At 41.9% G+C, this 18424-nt stretch overlaps 1 protein-coding gene across 1 annotated transcript in view; it reads left to right on the top strand.

The window, feature by feature from the left end:
- Positions 1 to 18424, top strand: part of LOC146020635 (bile salt export pump-like) — a 66663-nt gene that overhangs the window by 34823 nt on the left and 13416 nt on the right. Inside the window, exons 16-22 of the mRNA XM_083153894.1 lie at positions 5913 to 6083; positions 7525 to 7726; positions 8278 to 8359; positions 10363 to 10495; positions 13401 to 13556; positions 14780 to 14884; positions 14965 to 15126. Of these exons, the coding sequence (XP_083010020.1) occupies positions 5913 to 6083; positions 7525 to 7726; positions 8278 to 8359; positions 10363 to 10495; positions 13401 to 13556; positions 14780 to 14884; positions 14965 to 15126 (1011 nt within the window). The remainder of the gene's footprint in view (positions 1 to 5912; positions 6084 to 7524; positions 7727 to 8277; positions 8360 to 10362; positions 10496 to 13400; positions 13557 to 14779; positions 14885 to 14964; positions 15127 to 18424) is intronic.

Below are 18424 nucleotides of genomic sequence, written 5' to 3' on the forward strand. Positions count from 1 at the left end.
AAAATTTCAAATTAGCAGCACTTTCCATGGAATCGATCTGAAAATCGGAAAAGACGTGAATCCACCGAATTTTCGGATTGATTCCGAAAGTCGGAAAAAAGGAAAAACATTGAATAAATGAAATGCAACTTCCATCAATATTTTGCAGAAACGGATACAAAATAGCAGCATTTAATAACCCCCTTAGAAGAGAACCTAGCACAGGAACCCAAATGTTACCTCATTTTGTATCATTTGCCATATAAAACTATACATAATAGGTCATTTTCTCAAACAGTATTAAGGGCCTGATTCAGACCAGCTCGCTAGACTGCATATATTCGCTGCCTAGCAAGTAGGTAAACACTGCCTTACAGAATGCACACATTTCCCTGACCCCTGGTCTATACTGATGTCATGTGGTATGCCTGCGCTCTGACAGCCCTACCTGGCCTTCCTATGGGCGCCAGGAAAAATTGTTTGTGGCAGTGGCTCTTTGTGCAAATAATGTCACTGTGTTTGCAGTGCAGGGATAAGTTGTGTGGGGGATACGATCGACAAGCATCAGGTTGACCATTGAAGGTCGACCAGCATGAAGGTCGACATGACCAAAGGTCGACATGACTGAATGTAGACATGGGTTAGGTCGACAGGTACGTTAGGTCGACACAAGCATTAGGTCAACGTGGGGCAGGTCGACAGTCAAAAGGTCGACATGGGTGTGGTGGGAGAATGCTGTGCCCGAAGCATGGCGAGAGCACATGGTGCACTTTTTTAGTGTCCATGTCGACTGTGTCGACATTCAGGTAAAAAAAGGTGAAACCCTCCATGTTGACCTTTTGACTGTCAACCTTCCCCAAGTCGACCTAATGCTGGTGACGACCTAATGACCCTGTCGACCTAAGCCCATGTCGACCTTCAGTCATATCGACCTTCATGCATGTTGACCTTCAGTGGTCGACCTAATGCTTGTCTATCCTATGATCCATACCCCTTGTGCCTGCATCTGCTGCTCTGCTCATCCCCTAACAGGATTTCAGGTAAAATGCCCCTCACTGCAATGTACAAAGAGTTATCAGTGTCCTATTATTTTGCAAGAGCAGGCTCCATTCATGGAAATGCCATTCTGGCCTGGGGGTTGCCTGTCCGGGGGGGTGTCCCATCCGGGATGAGGGTGCCTGTGACAGCTGTCACCTGGGAGATGAGGAATGAGACATAAAAGCCTCCCTGTATGGTCCGGGAATGTAGTAAATACTGTACGTCCCAGATCATTTGGATCATATGGGGAGGCTGTAATCTCTTCCTCCCCATCTCCCAGGTGACAGCTGTCACAGGCACCCTCATCCCGGATGGGACACCAGGCACTCCCTGGACCGGACAATACAAGCTTCGGAATGCACTGGTGTTAAAAGGACACACTGCAGAACTGTATCATTATGTGGATTTGGTCTTTTTTTTTGGGGGGGGGGGGGGGGAGTATAAACTTTTTTGGCATGGGGTGCTGTTGTTGGTATAAGTATTTCAATACTAACGAAAATATTCAATTGCCCCTATATGAACTGTGTACTTTGGATAGGTGAAGCATTGTAGCTTGTATCCAGGAAGTGACTTGCTGCAGTAGGGTGTCAATGAGTCAAACTGATGCAATTTTAAAAGTCAGCAAGGAATCACACTTGACAATCATACTACTGACACAGAAACATGAAGGGTTGCATATATATCCTAAAGGTCTCCAGCCACTGATAAACAACAATTCCCAGTATTCCATCTGTAAGCTGAAATTCTATAATACCATACAGTAGAACCAAAGACAGCTGAGATGCATATTATTAACTAATCCATGCACAAGAGACTAGACACATGAGACTTACCCTCTGGCAGTGCTATCACGGTCACTGCTCCAAACAGCAAGACACAGATGAGAAGCTTCATGGTAGCTCACCCCAATAGCTCACAGACTACTGTATGTAGATGGTTCTCTTCCAGAGAAAGGGCTGTCATCTACAATGTACACATGTCAGCTACTCTGCTACTTATATGTGGCAAGAGCCATTGTGCCCCTTTACACACACTATAGCCTACACAATTAGGGCATTATTCCAGCTCAAAGAAACCTGTCATTAGTGATTGGGAATAAAAACACTGATTTCATCAAGATTCAAAATAATATATTTATGTCATTCTATTTAGTTCTCACATTTCATACAGTACATTGTTATTGTAATAACCATCTATTACAGGTAGAACTTTGAGGAACTTTGCTGCTTTCTAATTATAGCAGGATGTAGTTTATAGCCCAACCCCCCCCCCGCCGACCATACCAGATACAAGGATGCTCGATCCTTTGCACCATTTTAAACATCCAGAACACGGACGAACATCATCCCACTGTTGAATTCTCGCGTGACTTGAACTTTAAATATGTCCGGGTGATCGGCACCATTGCATTTTCAGCTGTGGATTTCAGACAGCACAGACAATGGGTGACAAGGGGCTCAAGGGGAGTTGCTTTATTTCAATAAAAAAAAAAATATTGAAAGTAAAAATAAATATATATTTTTTTACCTAAGGGGTATTGCCAAGTGTTCTGTATAATTCTGTATGATGCCGTATAATTCATTGGGTGCTGCCATGTGTGCCATATAATTCCTGGGGTGCTGCCAAGTGTGCCGTATAATTCATGGGGTGCTGCCAAGTGTGCTGAATATTTCATGGGGTGCTGCCAATTGTACTATATAATTCCAAGGGTGCTGCCAAATGATGGGGGTGAGGAATCTTGCCTATGTAGAGCCAGTTTGTGCAGGAATATATCATTGGCAGCTAGTTTTGTGGGGGCCCAAACCAACCAATCATTTCAGCCACAAGTGTGGCAGTCCCTGTCACTGAAATGATTGGTTTGCTAATTGTGCATGTGCTGTATACACAACATATGGGTGGGTCAGAGTCCCAAAGATAATTCCATCTTGCACCTGTTGTCTGCATTACAGTATGTGCTTTTTGGTGCATTTTTACATCATTTATAAAGCCGATCCTGTGTGCCACTGCAGTGCCAATCCTAGATATGCCACGAGTTTGTGCCGCCCATTTGTGTCACTTAGCTTAGTCATCCAGCTACCTTGGTGCAACCTTTTGGCCTATAAACAATATTGTGAGAGGTTCAGAATAGACTGGAGATGAGTGGAAATTAATGGTATTGAGGTTAATAATACTATAGGAGCAATAGAATGCCCAAATTAAGACAGACAGACAGACAGACAGACAGACAGACAGACAGACAGACAGACAGACAGACAGATAGATAGATAGATAGATAGATAGATAGATAGATAGATAGATAATCAGTATTTGTTATTGGGAATCATTTAGGTGTTTCTTTGGAAGCAGCAGTGATAGCGCTGTAGGGTAATGCAGCAGGAGGCGTCTTTTAAAATAGAAAGCATCCCCCTTGTTAATGGTTGGGTAGGGCCTATATTTTTGGTGTAGTCTGGAGTCCTTCAGAGGAGTCTCCTAAGCCCTTCTGTACATGTTTGCAATAAATCCTTTCATTAGAAGGATTGAGATTGTACCCAGCTGCATCCCTCCCACCGTGCCAGAGTCACCACTGAATAGCCTATGCTGATGACATCACTGTGGTCCTGTCTTCTGTGGCAGAGTCATGAGAGGTGGACCATTTGATTGGCAAGCATTCAGGGCTTTTGGGCTGTAGTGTAAATCAGGATACATGTGAAGCTTTCTGGTTGGCGGGGGGGGGGGGGCAGAATACTGTGTTCTTCCCTCCCCTTAAACCTCAGTGACACATTTCTGATTTCGGAACCCCCCCCCCAGAACAGCAGCAGGCTGTCAATCATTGACAATCTGCTGCCTTCTTGCTACTGATGTCATGCACTGGCAGAACAGGTCTGGTGCATGTACAAACTACAGCAGATTGGTACTTTGCAAAAAATATCGCAAGTGCAACTACACCTAAATGATCCCTACAGTATTACTATGATTCTTCTTCTTCTTCTTCTTCTTCTTCTTCTTCTTCTTCTTCATCTTCTTCTTATTATTATTATCCCCTTCCCGACATTTGACGTACATGTACGTCATGGTCGGGAAGTACTTCCCGACATTTGACGTACATGTACGTCATGGCTTCTAACTGTCACTGCGTCTATAGACGCGGTGACAGTTAGGAGAAGTCTGCTGTCCCTGACAGCAGACATCCCCCCTCGCCGCCCAGGGGGGGCAGGGGTGCCCCCCCCGGTCGGCGATCGCTGTGATTGGCTGTTCAAATCTGAACAGCCATTCACAGCGTTTCCTGTGTTACCGGCGTTTTTCCTGTGTTTTTACACAAAAATGCAGATCTGGCTCAAAATTTTTCATTTTCACAAGGAATGAAGGAGACAAAGCACCCCAAAATCTGTGCCCCAATTTCTCCCGAGTACGGCAATGCCTCACATGTGACCAAAAAATACCAGTTGGGTGCATGGCAGGACTCAGAAGGGAAGGAGTGATATTTGGATTTTGCAGCACAGATTCTGGTTGAATGACCCCCGAAACACCCATACAGTGGAACCCCCCCACAAGTGACCCCATTTTGCAAACTACACCCTTCAGGGAATTCATCAAGGGGTATAGTGTACATTTCAAACCCCCAGGGGTTTCACCAATTTTGATACAACTGGGCTGTGAAAATGAAAAATTAATTTTTTTCATTTTCACTGCCCAGTTGTACCACAATTGGTGAAACCCCTGGGGGTTTGAAATGTACACTATACCCCTAGATGAATTCCCTGAAGGGTGTAGTTTGCAAAATGGGGTCACTTGTGGGGGGGTTCCTAACTTTTAGCATCTTATGGTGCCTAGAAACCTACATGGTGCCTAAAAAATAATCTCATAAAAAGGAGGCTCCAAAATCAAGTAGGTGCTCCTTCTATTATGAAGCCTGTGGTTTGGTCACCGTGCACACTAGGGCCACATATAGGATATTTATGAAAACCAAAGAATTGGGGGAATCAATTTTTAGTCACATTTCTCTAGTAAAATCTGCTGTGTTCCTTAGAAAAATGTATTAAAATTGAAAATCTGCAAAAAAAAATGAAATTTTGAAATTTCACCTACACTTTGTTTTAATTCCTGTGAAACACCTAAAGGGTTAACAAACTTCCAAAATGCTGTTTTGAATACTGTGAGGGGTGCAGTTTTTGAAATGGCATCATTTATGGGGGTGTCTCACATACAAGTCCCTCAAAGTCACATCAGAACTGAACTGGTCCCTAAAAAAATCAGTGTTTGAAATTTTCTTGAAAATTTGAGAATTTGCTATTCATATTTTAAGCCTCCTAGTGTCCAAAAAAATGAAAATGAGGTTGAAATAATGATGGCAACATAAAGTATACATATGGTCTATGTTAGTTATTAACTATTTTGAGTGGTAAGATTATTTGTCTCACAAGCAGAAAATTTAACATTTTGCAAATCGCAAAATTTTCCATTTTTTTACGACATTTTGGTATTTTTCACAAAAAAACACAGACTGTATCGACCAAAATTTACCACTAACTTGAAGTACAATGTGTCACGAGAAAACAATCTCAAAATCACTGGGATAAGTAAAAGCAAAAAAAAGTTATACCCACTTAAGTGATACATGTCAGATTTGAAAAAAAGGGCTCTGTCAGGAACGCAAAAACTGGCTCTGTCAGGAAGGGGTTAATATTACCACTTTGTTCCTACATTAGAAAATAAAGATAACAAAGATAACAATACAGAGCGAGGAAGTACCAGACAATCATATCCTGTCATTTTTACAACACAGCTTGTAAAATGGCAGTTAGAAGCTAATTGGTACTTTCTCTCTTTTTAAGTTTTAATAAATCCCCTAAACATTTATTTTTGCCACTGATTAAGAAAATCTCTTTTTTGTCACACAATTTTTATTTTATTTTTAGCAATTTGACACCCTTGTCGGAGAAGGTGGTGGGCAGATGAGTGGAGGACAGAAGCAGAGAATTGCAATTGCTCGGGCTCTGGTCAGGAATCCCAGAATCCTCCTGCTTGACATGGCCACCTCTGCTCTGGATAATGAGAGTGAAGCAATTGTGCAAGAGGCTCTAGATAAGGTAGAATATTGTTTTACAAATGTCCTATGCTTACTAATTTGTCATTTTAAAAAATGGTGATCAATTGTTGTGAACTATGATGTAAAGAAAATATTCTATTTATTTGGCAATTGTACTAGCATAGCATAAAAGTCTTCCCTTTATAAGGAAATATGTTTTTTTTTTTTAAATAAAAGTAATCTTTACAGAAATTCGAGAATAAGTTTATTTTTATAATTATCAAAATATATCACTTTAAGAAAAATAAAAAATAAATAGATTTGTGCATTCATAGTTCTTACGATAGATGGCATTCATCATGACGGTGTATGCCTGAGAGGACCTCGCTTTATAGTGCACTGGTTGCACACTCCAGAACACCTTGATTTTGCACCTACAGTATGTGTCTATGTGATGAGCCCAGGACATTTCAAAGGCTGTGTCTAGTCTGCGCTATTGGAAAATGCTTCTGCAAATCTAGAAGTACACATACTGTACGTTTATGGGGAGTTAACACAATCTCAGGAGGTTCACTGAGCAAAATTGTAGGAGGTTGGGATGACCTAATACTACAAAAAGCATTAGGCAGTACATCCTTTTGCCGCCTTAAGTTTTAAAGGCCCATTTGGTCGACGTGTGTGATTTATCAATTGTAAAACTCCTGATGAGCTGCAGGTGGAGGGAGCTGTGAGCCGGGCAGAAGAATTTAAAAAAAACATACAAATGAACATGAAGATGCTGATTGGCTGAGAGAGCTCTGTCAGCCAATCAGCGCACTCTCATTTGGTGGCTTCTGATTGGCTGAGAGAGCTCTCTCAGCCAATCAGCAGCTATCTATTCATTTGTATAGTTTTTTTTAAATGTGCCCAGCTCCCCCGCCCGGCTGTGTGCGTCCCCTTGCCAGGCCTCCCTCCGCCCTTGCTCTTGGAGTCCCCCCACATAGGATGTGATACATCATGGGTGCTAAAATGCACCAATGATGTGCCGCTGATGGCTGCACATATCTTATGTGCAACAGATCCAACCTCTGGCTCAGGTTCGATGCACATGGGACCTTCTAACTTTTCTGCCTAGTGTCCACTCAACCTCTCTTTCTTAATCCTCTACACCTTCTCATGCTTAGAGCCTATTAAATTCTAATCTCTAGATCCTATCAACTACTAATCTTCTCCTCCATTGTCCTCTCAATTTATTTAACCTAGGTCCAAAAAACTTCTTGTCCCTAGATCCGTTAATTTTCTCTTGGTCCTTAAAAAAGTCTTCTCCCTGGGTCTCCTTCCTAGGTGCTCACAATGTATTTTTATTAAGTCCACTCTACTTCTCTTTATGTCCACATGATTTCTCCTTCTGATTTCTAGATATTGGCACAAAGTTAAGCAGTGGATAAAGTATTATCATATAGCATGTAGCCCATATGATGCTATGCTGGAATGTTCATCATAATTGACATGCTTGTTTTCAGGTCCGTTGTGGAAGAACAACCATATCTATTGCACATCGACTATCCACAATCAAAAATGCAGATGTAATTATTGGGTTTGAGCATGGGTGTGCTGTAGAAAGAGGGACACATGATGAGCTTCTTGAGAGAAAAGGAGTTTATTTTACTTTGGTGACATTACAAAGTCAAGGAGACAAAGCATTAACAGACATGGATAAAAAAGGTATGGGTATTTTACATATGGTTCACATACTGTATATGTCACATAAATACCATACATGCATACGCCAGTAGGCATGAACACCTTACTCCTCGGTTAGTTGTTTCAATAAGACCTTTCCTGTAAAGGTGAATGGATACTTGCTCAGACACATGTATACTCTTGTTCGCATATGGTAATATTATAGTAAGGGGTATATTTATCAATGTTGTAGAGACATAATGTACCAACCAACCACTCACAAATTCCGCTACTGGTTTGGTTAGTGCGTTATCTTCCAGAATCAAGCCCTACAGTATTTTGGCGTTTTATAAATAAATATTAACAAATAATGAATAACAATCAGTAGAGAGAACTTTGATTAATATTTAGTTTAATAGATATGCTGTTAAATACTTATATATATACTTAAATAAATTATATACCAAATAAGTGCAGTATAGCAAACTGGGACACAAACATTTTTTATCCATTATTTGTATTTAATTTAACCTGTTTTTTTTTAATCAGCTCCTATTTATGTCTATAATAAACGGTACTTTTGTGTTTCTCAGAAACAGAAAAAAAAGAATTTGCTGAACCTAATCTGGAGAAGGTTCACTCCTTCAGCAGAGGAAGTTATCAGTCCAGCTTGCGGTACGCTTATTACACTAGTAGCCGATGCTGTGAAGTTCAGACACTGCTCGAATAATAATCAGTGTGTGTGTGTATGAAACATAATTATAAGCACAGCTGCTATAATTGGTGTGTCTATGAGCTGCTGAATGACTCTTTGCAATTGTGTTAATTTATTCATATATAATCAGCTTCCTGTGACGTATCCTGGATTTGAACGCTGACACCTTATACTTTGCAATAATGTCTAGGAAAAAGAAGAATTGTGTTGTAAATGCAGAAAGGTCAGATAAAATAGGTTTAATTATACAGTATGGTAATACAATCCATATACGTCAGGGGACAAGTCATAAAGGAACAGATACAATTTTAGACTAAAATTAAATTATACGAAATAAAAAATAAATCTTGTATATGTTTCTTTAACAGAATCACATATTATTTATTCAAATTTAGTTTATATTTGACAAAAAACACAGCATCATTTACCTTTGTAGTAATACATATGGCCATACTGTAATAGGGAATATTAAATATACAGACTAAAATACATTTTAGTATATATATATATATATATATATATATATATATATATATATATATATATATATATATATATATATATATATATATATATATATATAGTAGCATAGAACCTGCATGCACAATCCTTGTTTCCAACTGCTGGGGTGCCAAGCTCAAGCCGCAATCCAAGGGGTACAGCCAAATATACAGTCTTAGTTTAGAGAGCACTCACCAGACTTCCAATTTTTGATGCAAGATAAAACTTATAATACATCACCAGAGTCTTCATAACAATGTCGACGTTTCGAACCACGCCGGGCCCTTTGTCAAGACAGAAATGAGAGTGGGTCACAGCCCCAGAAGACATCTCACCATAGACAACTACACCATTTAAATACCATGGGGGCAGGAAGTGCCCCCTGCAGATCGCCACTCGGTACACTAGCCTCAATACGGCAATCAGAACTATTTTAACATCATCCTAAACGGCAAGGAAATAATAAATAACAGTATAACTTACTTTATTCAGTAAATGGTGCGTGTAGGCATCCGGAGTAGATTATAATATGTGTAAAACCTCCGGCGTGCGTTCCATTCATTTGGAGCGCACTGCCCGGAAGTGTAAGCTACCAATCAGCGTACTGTATGCTGTTCAGCAGAAGCCCTACCGGAAGCAGTCATCTGCGTTCCACAGCTAGTGGCCGGGGCGCCCAGTGCATTGCGTTCCATCTCCGATTCAGGGAGCGCTCAAAGATGCTTAGCGCTAGCACAGCCTGAGTTTATGTGTATTCATCATATTAATCCACAATGCACCCCATGTACATGGGGACGCCGTGATTATAGAACTGTATGCTGGATTTGAATCCGGTAGGGCTTCTGCTGAACAGCATACAGTACGCTGATTGGTGGCTGACACTTCCGGGCAGTGCGCTCCAAATGAATGGAACGCATGCCGGAGGTTTTACACATATTATAATCTACTCCGGATGCCTACACGCACTATTTACTGAATAAAGTAAGTTATACTGTTATTTATTATTTCCTTGCCGTTTAGGATGATGTTAAAATAGTTCTGATTGCTGTATTGAGGCTAGTGTACCGAGTGGCGATCTGCAGGGGGCACTTCCTGCCCCCATGGTATTTAAATGGTGTAGGTGTCTATGGTGAGATGTCTTCTGGGGCTGTGACCCACTCTCATTTCTGTCTTGACAAAGGGCCCGGCGTGGCTCGAAACGTCAACATTGTTATGAAGACTCTGGTGATGTATTAAAAGTTTTATCTTGCATCAAAAATTGAAAGTCTGGTGAGTGCTCTCTAAACTAAGACTGTGTATATATATATATATATATATATATATATATATATATATATATAATCATTTTGTGTACTATACTTGACCTGATTTTATTTTTGTATGTTTTTATTTATTTATTTGGGGGGATTTTTTTTTTTTGCTGGCAAGTTTGAACCATATTTATCTTTTTACCATTGAATTGCAGTGCTTCTATTCGCCTTCGATCAAAATCTCAACTATCAAACATTGTTCCTGATACTCCATTTTTGACAGTAACGGACACATCTGAAGCCTTACAAAATGTTTCTCAGTATAAGGATGCAGAAAGAACTACCATGGTGAGACACTTCAAAAAGTATTGAGATTGTAAAGCTGGGTACACATATGTACAATTTCCTTTTTCTTGCGACCGTTCGATCGACCGAATACACGTTCGGCCGTCCAAAACATACGACCGTTCTGCGCGTACACATATGTACAATTTTACTTGCGACGTCCGATGTACTCCCGTCCAAACAATCGCAAGAAGAAGTATATGAGAGACCCTGTAACCCTTTGCCTGCTGTTTTAACTAATGTGTGTATAATGCCTCACTGCCCAACACTTTAGAGGCATCACTTTAAGACATTAATCAATGTTGAAGTTTTAATAGTGTGTTATGGTGCCCTGAAAAGAGCTTCCAGCACACTCTATTAAAACTTCAACATTGATTAATGTCTTAAAGTGATGCCTCTAAAGTGTTGGGCAGTGAGGCATTATACACACATTAGTTAAAACAGCAGGCAAAGGGTTACAGGGTCTCTCATAATGCAGCATACCACCGTGCTTTGTCAAACTGTCAAGCATATCGATCGAACATGCGTACACACTTCACTTTTGTTCCGATATGGAGCCGTCCTGTCGGATGAAATATTAAGCAGCAAAGAACCTTCGACCGACCGACCGTGGACGGCCAAGAGCGTTTTTGGCCGTTTATCGATCGCACAGCAGCAATTGGGACAGCGTACACACCTATACAATCGAACGGCCGTTTGCCCCCAGATTGGAAGAACGGCCCGACGATTGTATATATGTGTACCCAGCTTAAAGTAAAACAGTTAAACAATTTGTTATGAAAAAAAGAAAATCCAATAAGCAAAGATTGATGCTGATAAATGATAAATTAAATGCCAAAACTAAAAAAAAAAAAAAAAATGAACTAAAAATAGTTGGGGAAAAATTTCCTATTGGCAACCTTACAGTTTGCTATTTCTTTGCCCTTTATGCTGCTTGATATAGTATATCAGATATCAGATACTAATTAGAAACTATTTCAATTATCTGTTTTCTATTCATCTAAAATCATCTTCCTTCTTTATCATTTAGGTTCACAATAATATGTTTTGCTTTAGCTGTTGAAAAAAGGTATTTTACAATCAAATTTTTCAGCTCAGTCTCGGTTACCATGGATTCTGTATACCCATATTTTGCTACATTTCTTGTATTTTGATTATTTTTCATTACATTATTCTAGTTTGAACAAATTAAGTGTTCTTTTGACCTTTACTACCTAGAATAGTTTCTTATTTTAGGTGACTTTTATTCCTGGGATTTTTATTCAATTTGGTAAGCACGGTATGTATTTAAAATATTTAAAACACAATGTTTTTGGTCTTTTTATTTGGGTTGAGACTATATGAAATGTATAGTTTTTTGCTGTATTTTTAGTAAATGAAACTAAAGTCAAACTATTTGTATTCCCTAAATTCCGTTTTAAATGCATATTAGTGTGGCACACTCTCCAGTTTGTTCTTCTGTCACTTTGTAAAAGTCTTCGAAAATAGGTCAGCCTTTGTTTCCTGGCCTAATCTTATATGATGTCTAATTTTATATCTGGATGGTAAAAGTCAGCCAAGAGCTGGCCGGCCTTATTCTTTTCTGCTTTTTCAGTTTTGTAATAAGAATTGATATTCAGGATGAATGCTTATGTTAGGGGGTTTTAAAAAACCCCAATCACTATTTTTTCTACTGCTTTAAATTAAAGTAACCTTTACAGGTATTTTCCCATTGGGCGGGTCTTACATAATTTTAATCCCACCTACCCCCTCTCATCACTAACCTACACTCCCCAAACATGCTGTGTTGATTCCAAATCCAGTGGCCGTCCAATTCTTAGTTATTCCCGGCATTACATGCTTCTCTTCTAATATAGTGCACCTATTTCTCATGGCAGAACCCTAGCGTTTCTTATTGCCTCTTCTCTTGCCTCTGTTTCTTATCCCTAGATTATTGGACTTGATAAAGATTACAATGCACACATTGTCTCTCTCCATCCTCACAAGTAGTTCTTACATAAATCTCCTATTTGCCACCTAATCCTTTTTGCTCCAATCCTCCACACAATCCCCCTTGCATAGTTTCCCCCTATCTACAGGACAAACAAGGCAATTTCACGGGGGCCACTGTGGCAAACAGATGTGTCCGCAAATACCTTTTCCCAATTTAGCCAAATTAGCCAACCAATGTACTCTACATCTTTGCTATGTCTTGTGATTTTTTTAAGTTATGCAATTTTAATCTGCTACTTTATATCTAAATTATTTTGCAGCTAAAATAATTGCCATACAATGCCACCTGCAATAGAGCATCTTAGCCATGCTAAGCCATACTTGCCTACATTTCTGATCTCCTCTCCAGAAGAGGCCTGGCCAAACGACTTGGGTAGGATGCAGGGGGCTGATATCACTAAAATCCGACCCATTACACAAAACATATATTTTGTGTCATACCCTCCCCAGAGAGCTGCATATTTCGGCAGTTGTTGTTGTGGGGAAAGGGGATGTGGTGGCTAAGGGGAGAATACGGGAGATGTGTCCACCTTTTCGGGGGGCCGGGAAAGGGATCTGATTTTTGGGAGCCTCCCAGGCATTTCCGGGAGGCTAGGCAAATATGTCTATTGAAGCAAAAAGGGAAAGATGTATGAGGACACATATGCATGTGAGCTGGGGGTTTTGTGTGGCATAACGTGACTTTTTTTCTGCCTTGGAACCCCCACAAACTGAATCCGGTCCTGCGCCCTACTGCAGAGCATGTAGATGAGAGAAACAGAATGACCCTGTTCTCCAAAACTCTACAAACTTCTCTCTGACAATAAAGGTGTACTATTGCAGTAACATGACTTTGAAGATCCATGCATCAAGGTTGCAGCCCACTTCCTTTATTGTTAAGTGTTTTTTTTTTATTATTATTACTCTTATTTTCTAGGATTTTGATGACGAACATGTGGAGCCCGCTCCAGTTGCCAGGATTTTGAAGTATAATGCTCCAGAATGGCCCTATATGTTACTTGGTTCATTTGGGGCTGCTGTAAATGGAGCTGTCAACCCTCTGTATGCCCTGCTGTTTAGTCAGATTCTTGGGGTAAGCACCTTTGTTTGTGTATGTTAGAACCATTCTGTCACCAATAATACTTTCCTAGCCTAGCTAACAATACAGCCAAGGTTTAAGGTTTATTTATTTTTTTAAGAGGGGAGATGAAATATTTTATATATTAATGTTTTCATTCATAAAATGCTCTAAATAGTACTTCAGTAATTTTCCTATCTTGTTCCTCGGAATTGTGGAAGAGGATATGGAAAATAAGAGATTGGTGGGACCAGATAACACAACTGGAGTTATCACGTGGGCAGGTATTTATATACAGCCCAGAAAAGCACCATCAGGCTGAAAACATAGATGGTTATGGACTATAGTTTACCAAGGATCAGCCCTAGTGGAAAGTGCAAAGCTGTTACTGAGAACTAAATGGTTGCGCGCTGCTGCATTTTTCCAGTGATCAACGGATCATCTCAGACACTACACTATAATCCTCCTTGTGCATTATTCACAGCTGCACTGGCGAGGGATGCAACAGGCTGAAATTCCTGCCCTGTAGTTTAAGTTAATGCCAGAAACATGCTATAGGCTATGGAGCATGTCTCCAGGGAAATAACATGTGGGCCATTTTCCCATAGATTTCCTACTGGGTATGCACAACATTTTGGGGAAAATAGCTTCTACACCCCTTTTCCCAGGGATTCTGCAGAATATGAAGTGGAGGGACCATAGTGTGGCATAATATGAACAAGGGGCATTGTAATGGGGCATAATATAAACTAGGAACATTGTATGATATAAATGGGCATGTATACTGGCAGTCCTACACTGTGACTTAATAAGCACTAGGGTACAACTATATATGGTTTATATAATAAAATAGGGCACTACTATGAGGCATAACACTAACTAGGGCACTACTATGAGGCATAAAACTAACTAGGGCACTACTATGAGGCATCACACTAACTAGGGCACTACTATGAGGCATAACACTAACTAGGGCACTACTATGGTTTAGAAAATTAACTAGGGCACTATTGTGGGGCATAAAATTAATAACTGGTGCAGAGACATGTCTCTTTAGAAGCATTTGGACGTGGCAGAAAGGATGAATTCTCCATTTTGTTTGCTTACAAATTTTGCTTTTATTTCAAAAAATGTAAATGTTCTTGAATGACCATGTTTTCCATTTTCCATCTTCCCTTTGCTAACAAGTCATAAGCACAGTATATCCCTCTGGCTAATCTTTATTCCCTATACTACAGACTTTCTCCCTACCTGATGAAAAAGAGCAGAGAGATCAAATCAATGGCATCTGTGTACTTTTCGTTGTTATTGGAGCCATCTCTTTGCTGACACAGTTCTTGCAGGTAGTGATCCTTCAAATTATGAATATGAATATGAAGCAATTCTAGAACATTTTCTGAGTTACTGTTCTGATTTTCTCCAGGGATACACGTTTGCAAAGTCTGGAGAGCTGCTCACCAGGAGATTGCGTAAAATTGGATTTCAAGCTATGATGGGTCAGGAGGTCGGGTGGTTTGATGACCCTAGAAATAGCCCCGGTGCACTAACAACTCGGCTTGCAACAGATGCATCACAAGTGCAAGGGGTAGGAAGTTTAGCATATAACTAAGCTATAAGATAAATTACTTTCAGCAGTAAAGGAGAGATTTATCAAACCTTGTAAAGAGCAAAAGTGAAGGTGCTGTCCATTGCAACCAATCATATTGTAGCTATAGCTACAATGTGTCTGGTTCCTATAGGTAACTGTAGAAGTTTTGAAAAATAACTCTTTACGTGGGAGAGAAGTTCAATGAGAGCAGAAGTTTTTGTTCCAGTGGAAAAACACACCACAAATTGAATCCCGACAACACACAAACACACACACACATACACACATATAATACTAATACTGTAGTGTTTTGCAGTTCCTTCTCCTATTAAAATTGGCCACAAACAAGAAAAACAGATCTGAAGAATGAATGTCTGGATCTTTATCAGGTGCTCTGACTATGGTGCCCATAAGTGTGGTTAGCAGATGATCACACATAGATAATAATAGCGGTAACTGGCCCACCTATAAAACACACATAGGGGAATATTTGTTCAGAGGTGAGTTGTATTGAAGATGGAATGTTGCTATGGGCAACAAATCAGATTCCATTTATTATCTTCTAGAAGGTGCTAAACAGGGACGTGCGGTGAGGTTAGTGGTTGGTGAGGTATTAGCGTGGTGGAGCCAGCGCCAATGGGCTCTGTGGGGAGCACTGAGTCCGGTTTGCATCTGCACTGACAGGCAGGTGTGGGAGCTACCGCCTGCATAAGCAGCAGAGACCAGCAGAGCAGCTCCTGCCTGTCAGTTCAGAAGCAACCCAGACCCAGCGCTCCCCACAAAGCACGTTGGTGCTAACTACACCGAGCCGCAACCAGATTGCACTTAATATGCGATCTATGATAATTAGATCCCATGGTGTCACAGATATGCTATCCTATAGGGTCTCCCAGCACATACCCTGAGCCAGCCCCATCAAGTCTACTGCAGCCCACAGGCAGCACATGGACGATGCCCGGGAACAGAGCTGCTGCTACAAGTGTGAATTACTAAATAGCAGAGCCTGGTGGCCACTATGACAGGTAGCAAGGAGGCAGCATGGCTGGATGGAATTCCTGGCAGGGTGACAGGGGTGACTGTCAGCAGGGATTCGTTAGCAATCTGGGTGCAAGCTGTACTGAATATGCTAGAGACAATATGGAAAAGACTGTCACTGTCTGCTTTGAAGGGGTACATTGAGGCAGTCACTGCTGTGCTATAACCTATTGGCCACATTTTGGCTGGGGACATAGTAGAACAGGATACCTGTCTTAAGTTGCCAGCTCCAGCTGGTTGCCTCTCCTTGTAGCTCCTGGTCACACTCCCTGTCCCCTCACTCACCAGAGGTTTTCTGTGCAGCTCCACCACCTCTGCGGTGTGTTGGTCACTGCTCCCGCCATCTCCCACATAATGGCAGCGTCCACTCCCACTCCCAGCTGCTCCCTTCTGGTCCCTGGCTCTCTGCCCGCTGGTTTCTCCCAGCAGCGTTCCTCTCCGTCCACACCAAAAACCCGGCTGCGGCTGCTCTGCTCACTCCCCTTGTCTCCGGCTCTGTCCCCTCCTCTGGGGCTGAGCGGGGAGGAGGGCGTCAGCAGGCAATTGCAGTGCGGAGAAAGCTGGCAGAGACGATCCGGCGGGCGGCTGTTGAACTGGTGACAGGAGCAATTAGCGGACCTCCGTCTGTAGAAACGGCACCTGGACAGGTGCCTCAGTGACAGCCAGGGATGTTCTTTCTGCCTATATGAAAGCACTCCCCTGTCACTGAGGCAGATATGATTGCCCAATCACATCTGCCTCAATGACAGGTGCGTACTTTCAGTTAGGCAAAAAGCACATCCCTGTCACTGAGGCACCTCTACAGGTGTCGTTTCTACAGCTTTTTTAATGGGCTTTTACAGCCCGGCACTCGGTCCCACCCGCTGCCCGCCCCTGTTTTGGACCCTTAACATTGTCAGCGTGAGGCACCGCTCTTGGGGCGAGATGTACTAAAGGGAAAATGCGGTAAAACCCCTGTTTTACCACATTTTCCTATGTACTATTACCCGGCCGCATTGTTATCGCAGGGCAGGGTATCGCCACCTTTGGGTGGCGATACCCTATAGAAGCCTATGGGCTTCTTTTCGCCACCCGCCGCACCGCCGCAACCCCGCCGCCTCGCCGACCCCCCCCTTTCCCCCCTCCCTTGGGCTTACCTTCTTGCAGGTCCTCCTGGACCCCGGAAGGTAAGCCCTTCCTCCCCCTATCAACGCAGCCGGACGTCCTTACGGCTGCAGGGGGGAGGAGGAGGCGCCGGGGACAACCTGCTTAGCTGTCCCCGGTGTGTAGGCAGCAGAAGCCGGCTGGGAGGTGACGGAGACCCCCCACAGACCAGAGTACAGGTATCGCGGGGGGCTCCGTTACCGCACCGCAATGCCAGCCGCATATGTTAGTACATATGCACTGGCATCGCGGCGGGGGGGGGGGGGGGCGAAGGGCAGCGATGTATTTTAATACATCTTGCCCTGGTTGCCTCCTAAGCCAGTTCAAAAATTTTAATAATAATAAAAGCATACACTTATGACACATACGATGTGTCATAAGTATTTGTTTTGTATTATTTTATTATTTTGCTCATTAATGACAGGGAAGGCACTGTCTCCCCTGCCTCCCCTGCCTCCCCTGACTGCATGTCCCTGGTGCTAAATAAATAAGAAGTAGATTCTAAATGGTTGCTATGAGCAAGTCCCATATTCAATAGAAATCCCATCTAAGGGGGGGTATTCAATCTCCCGCCTCAATTCCCAACGGGGGAAATAGCGGTGGGGCCCGATTCAATGCTATCTTTCCCAACAGCATTGAACAGGGATCTCGGCAGAATGGGCCCAACTTTAGAAGCAGTCGGGCCCGTTCTGCTGAGAACAGCTGTGGATTGTCAAGCTCCTGGCCGCAGCTCAACGATCTTACAGCCACGCCCCCTTTTTTAGTGTTGGCAAGCGGGACATTGAATCCCACCTGCCGATTCTTCATCGAGCCAGCCGAGAACGGGACAGGGTCACAGCTGTCAGGCCAGCCCGACAGTGGTGACATGCGATTGAGTATCCCCCTTAGTATTTAACCCAATATAATACAGATATAAAATGAAGTTTGATTTCTTGGTATTAATAATGCATTTGCACAAATTGGAAAAATGTGTACCCTGAACAGTCTATGAGACAATACAATTGGTAGCGAAGGTGACTAGTTGACTTTGTAAAGACCGAGAAAAGCCACCAAATGTCCTCTTGCAGCTCTGTCTTTCTGTAGATTCATGGGTTTATTATTTTTTAAACAAAACACT

This window comes from Crinia signifera, chromosome 7 (assembly GCF_055691185.1).
Source record: "Crinia signifera chromosome 7, ASM5569118v1, whole genome shotgun sequence".
Taxonomy (NCBI): Eukaryota; Metazoa; Chordata; class Amphibia; order Anura; family Myobatrachidae; genus Crinia; species Crinia signifera.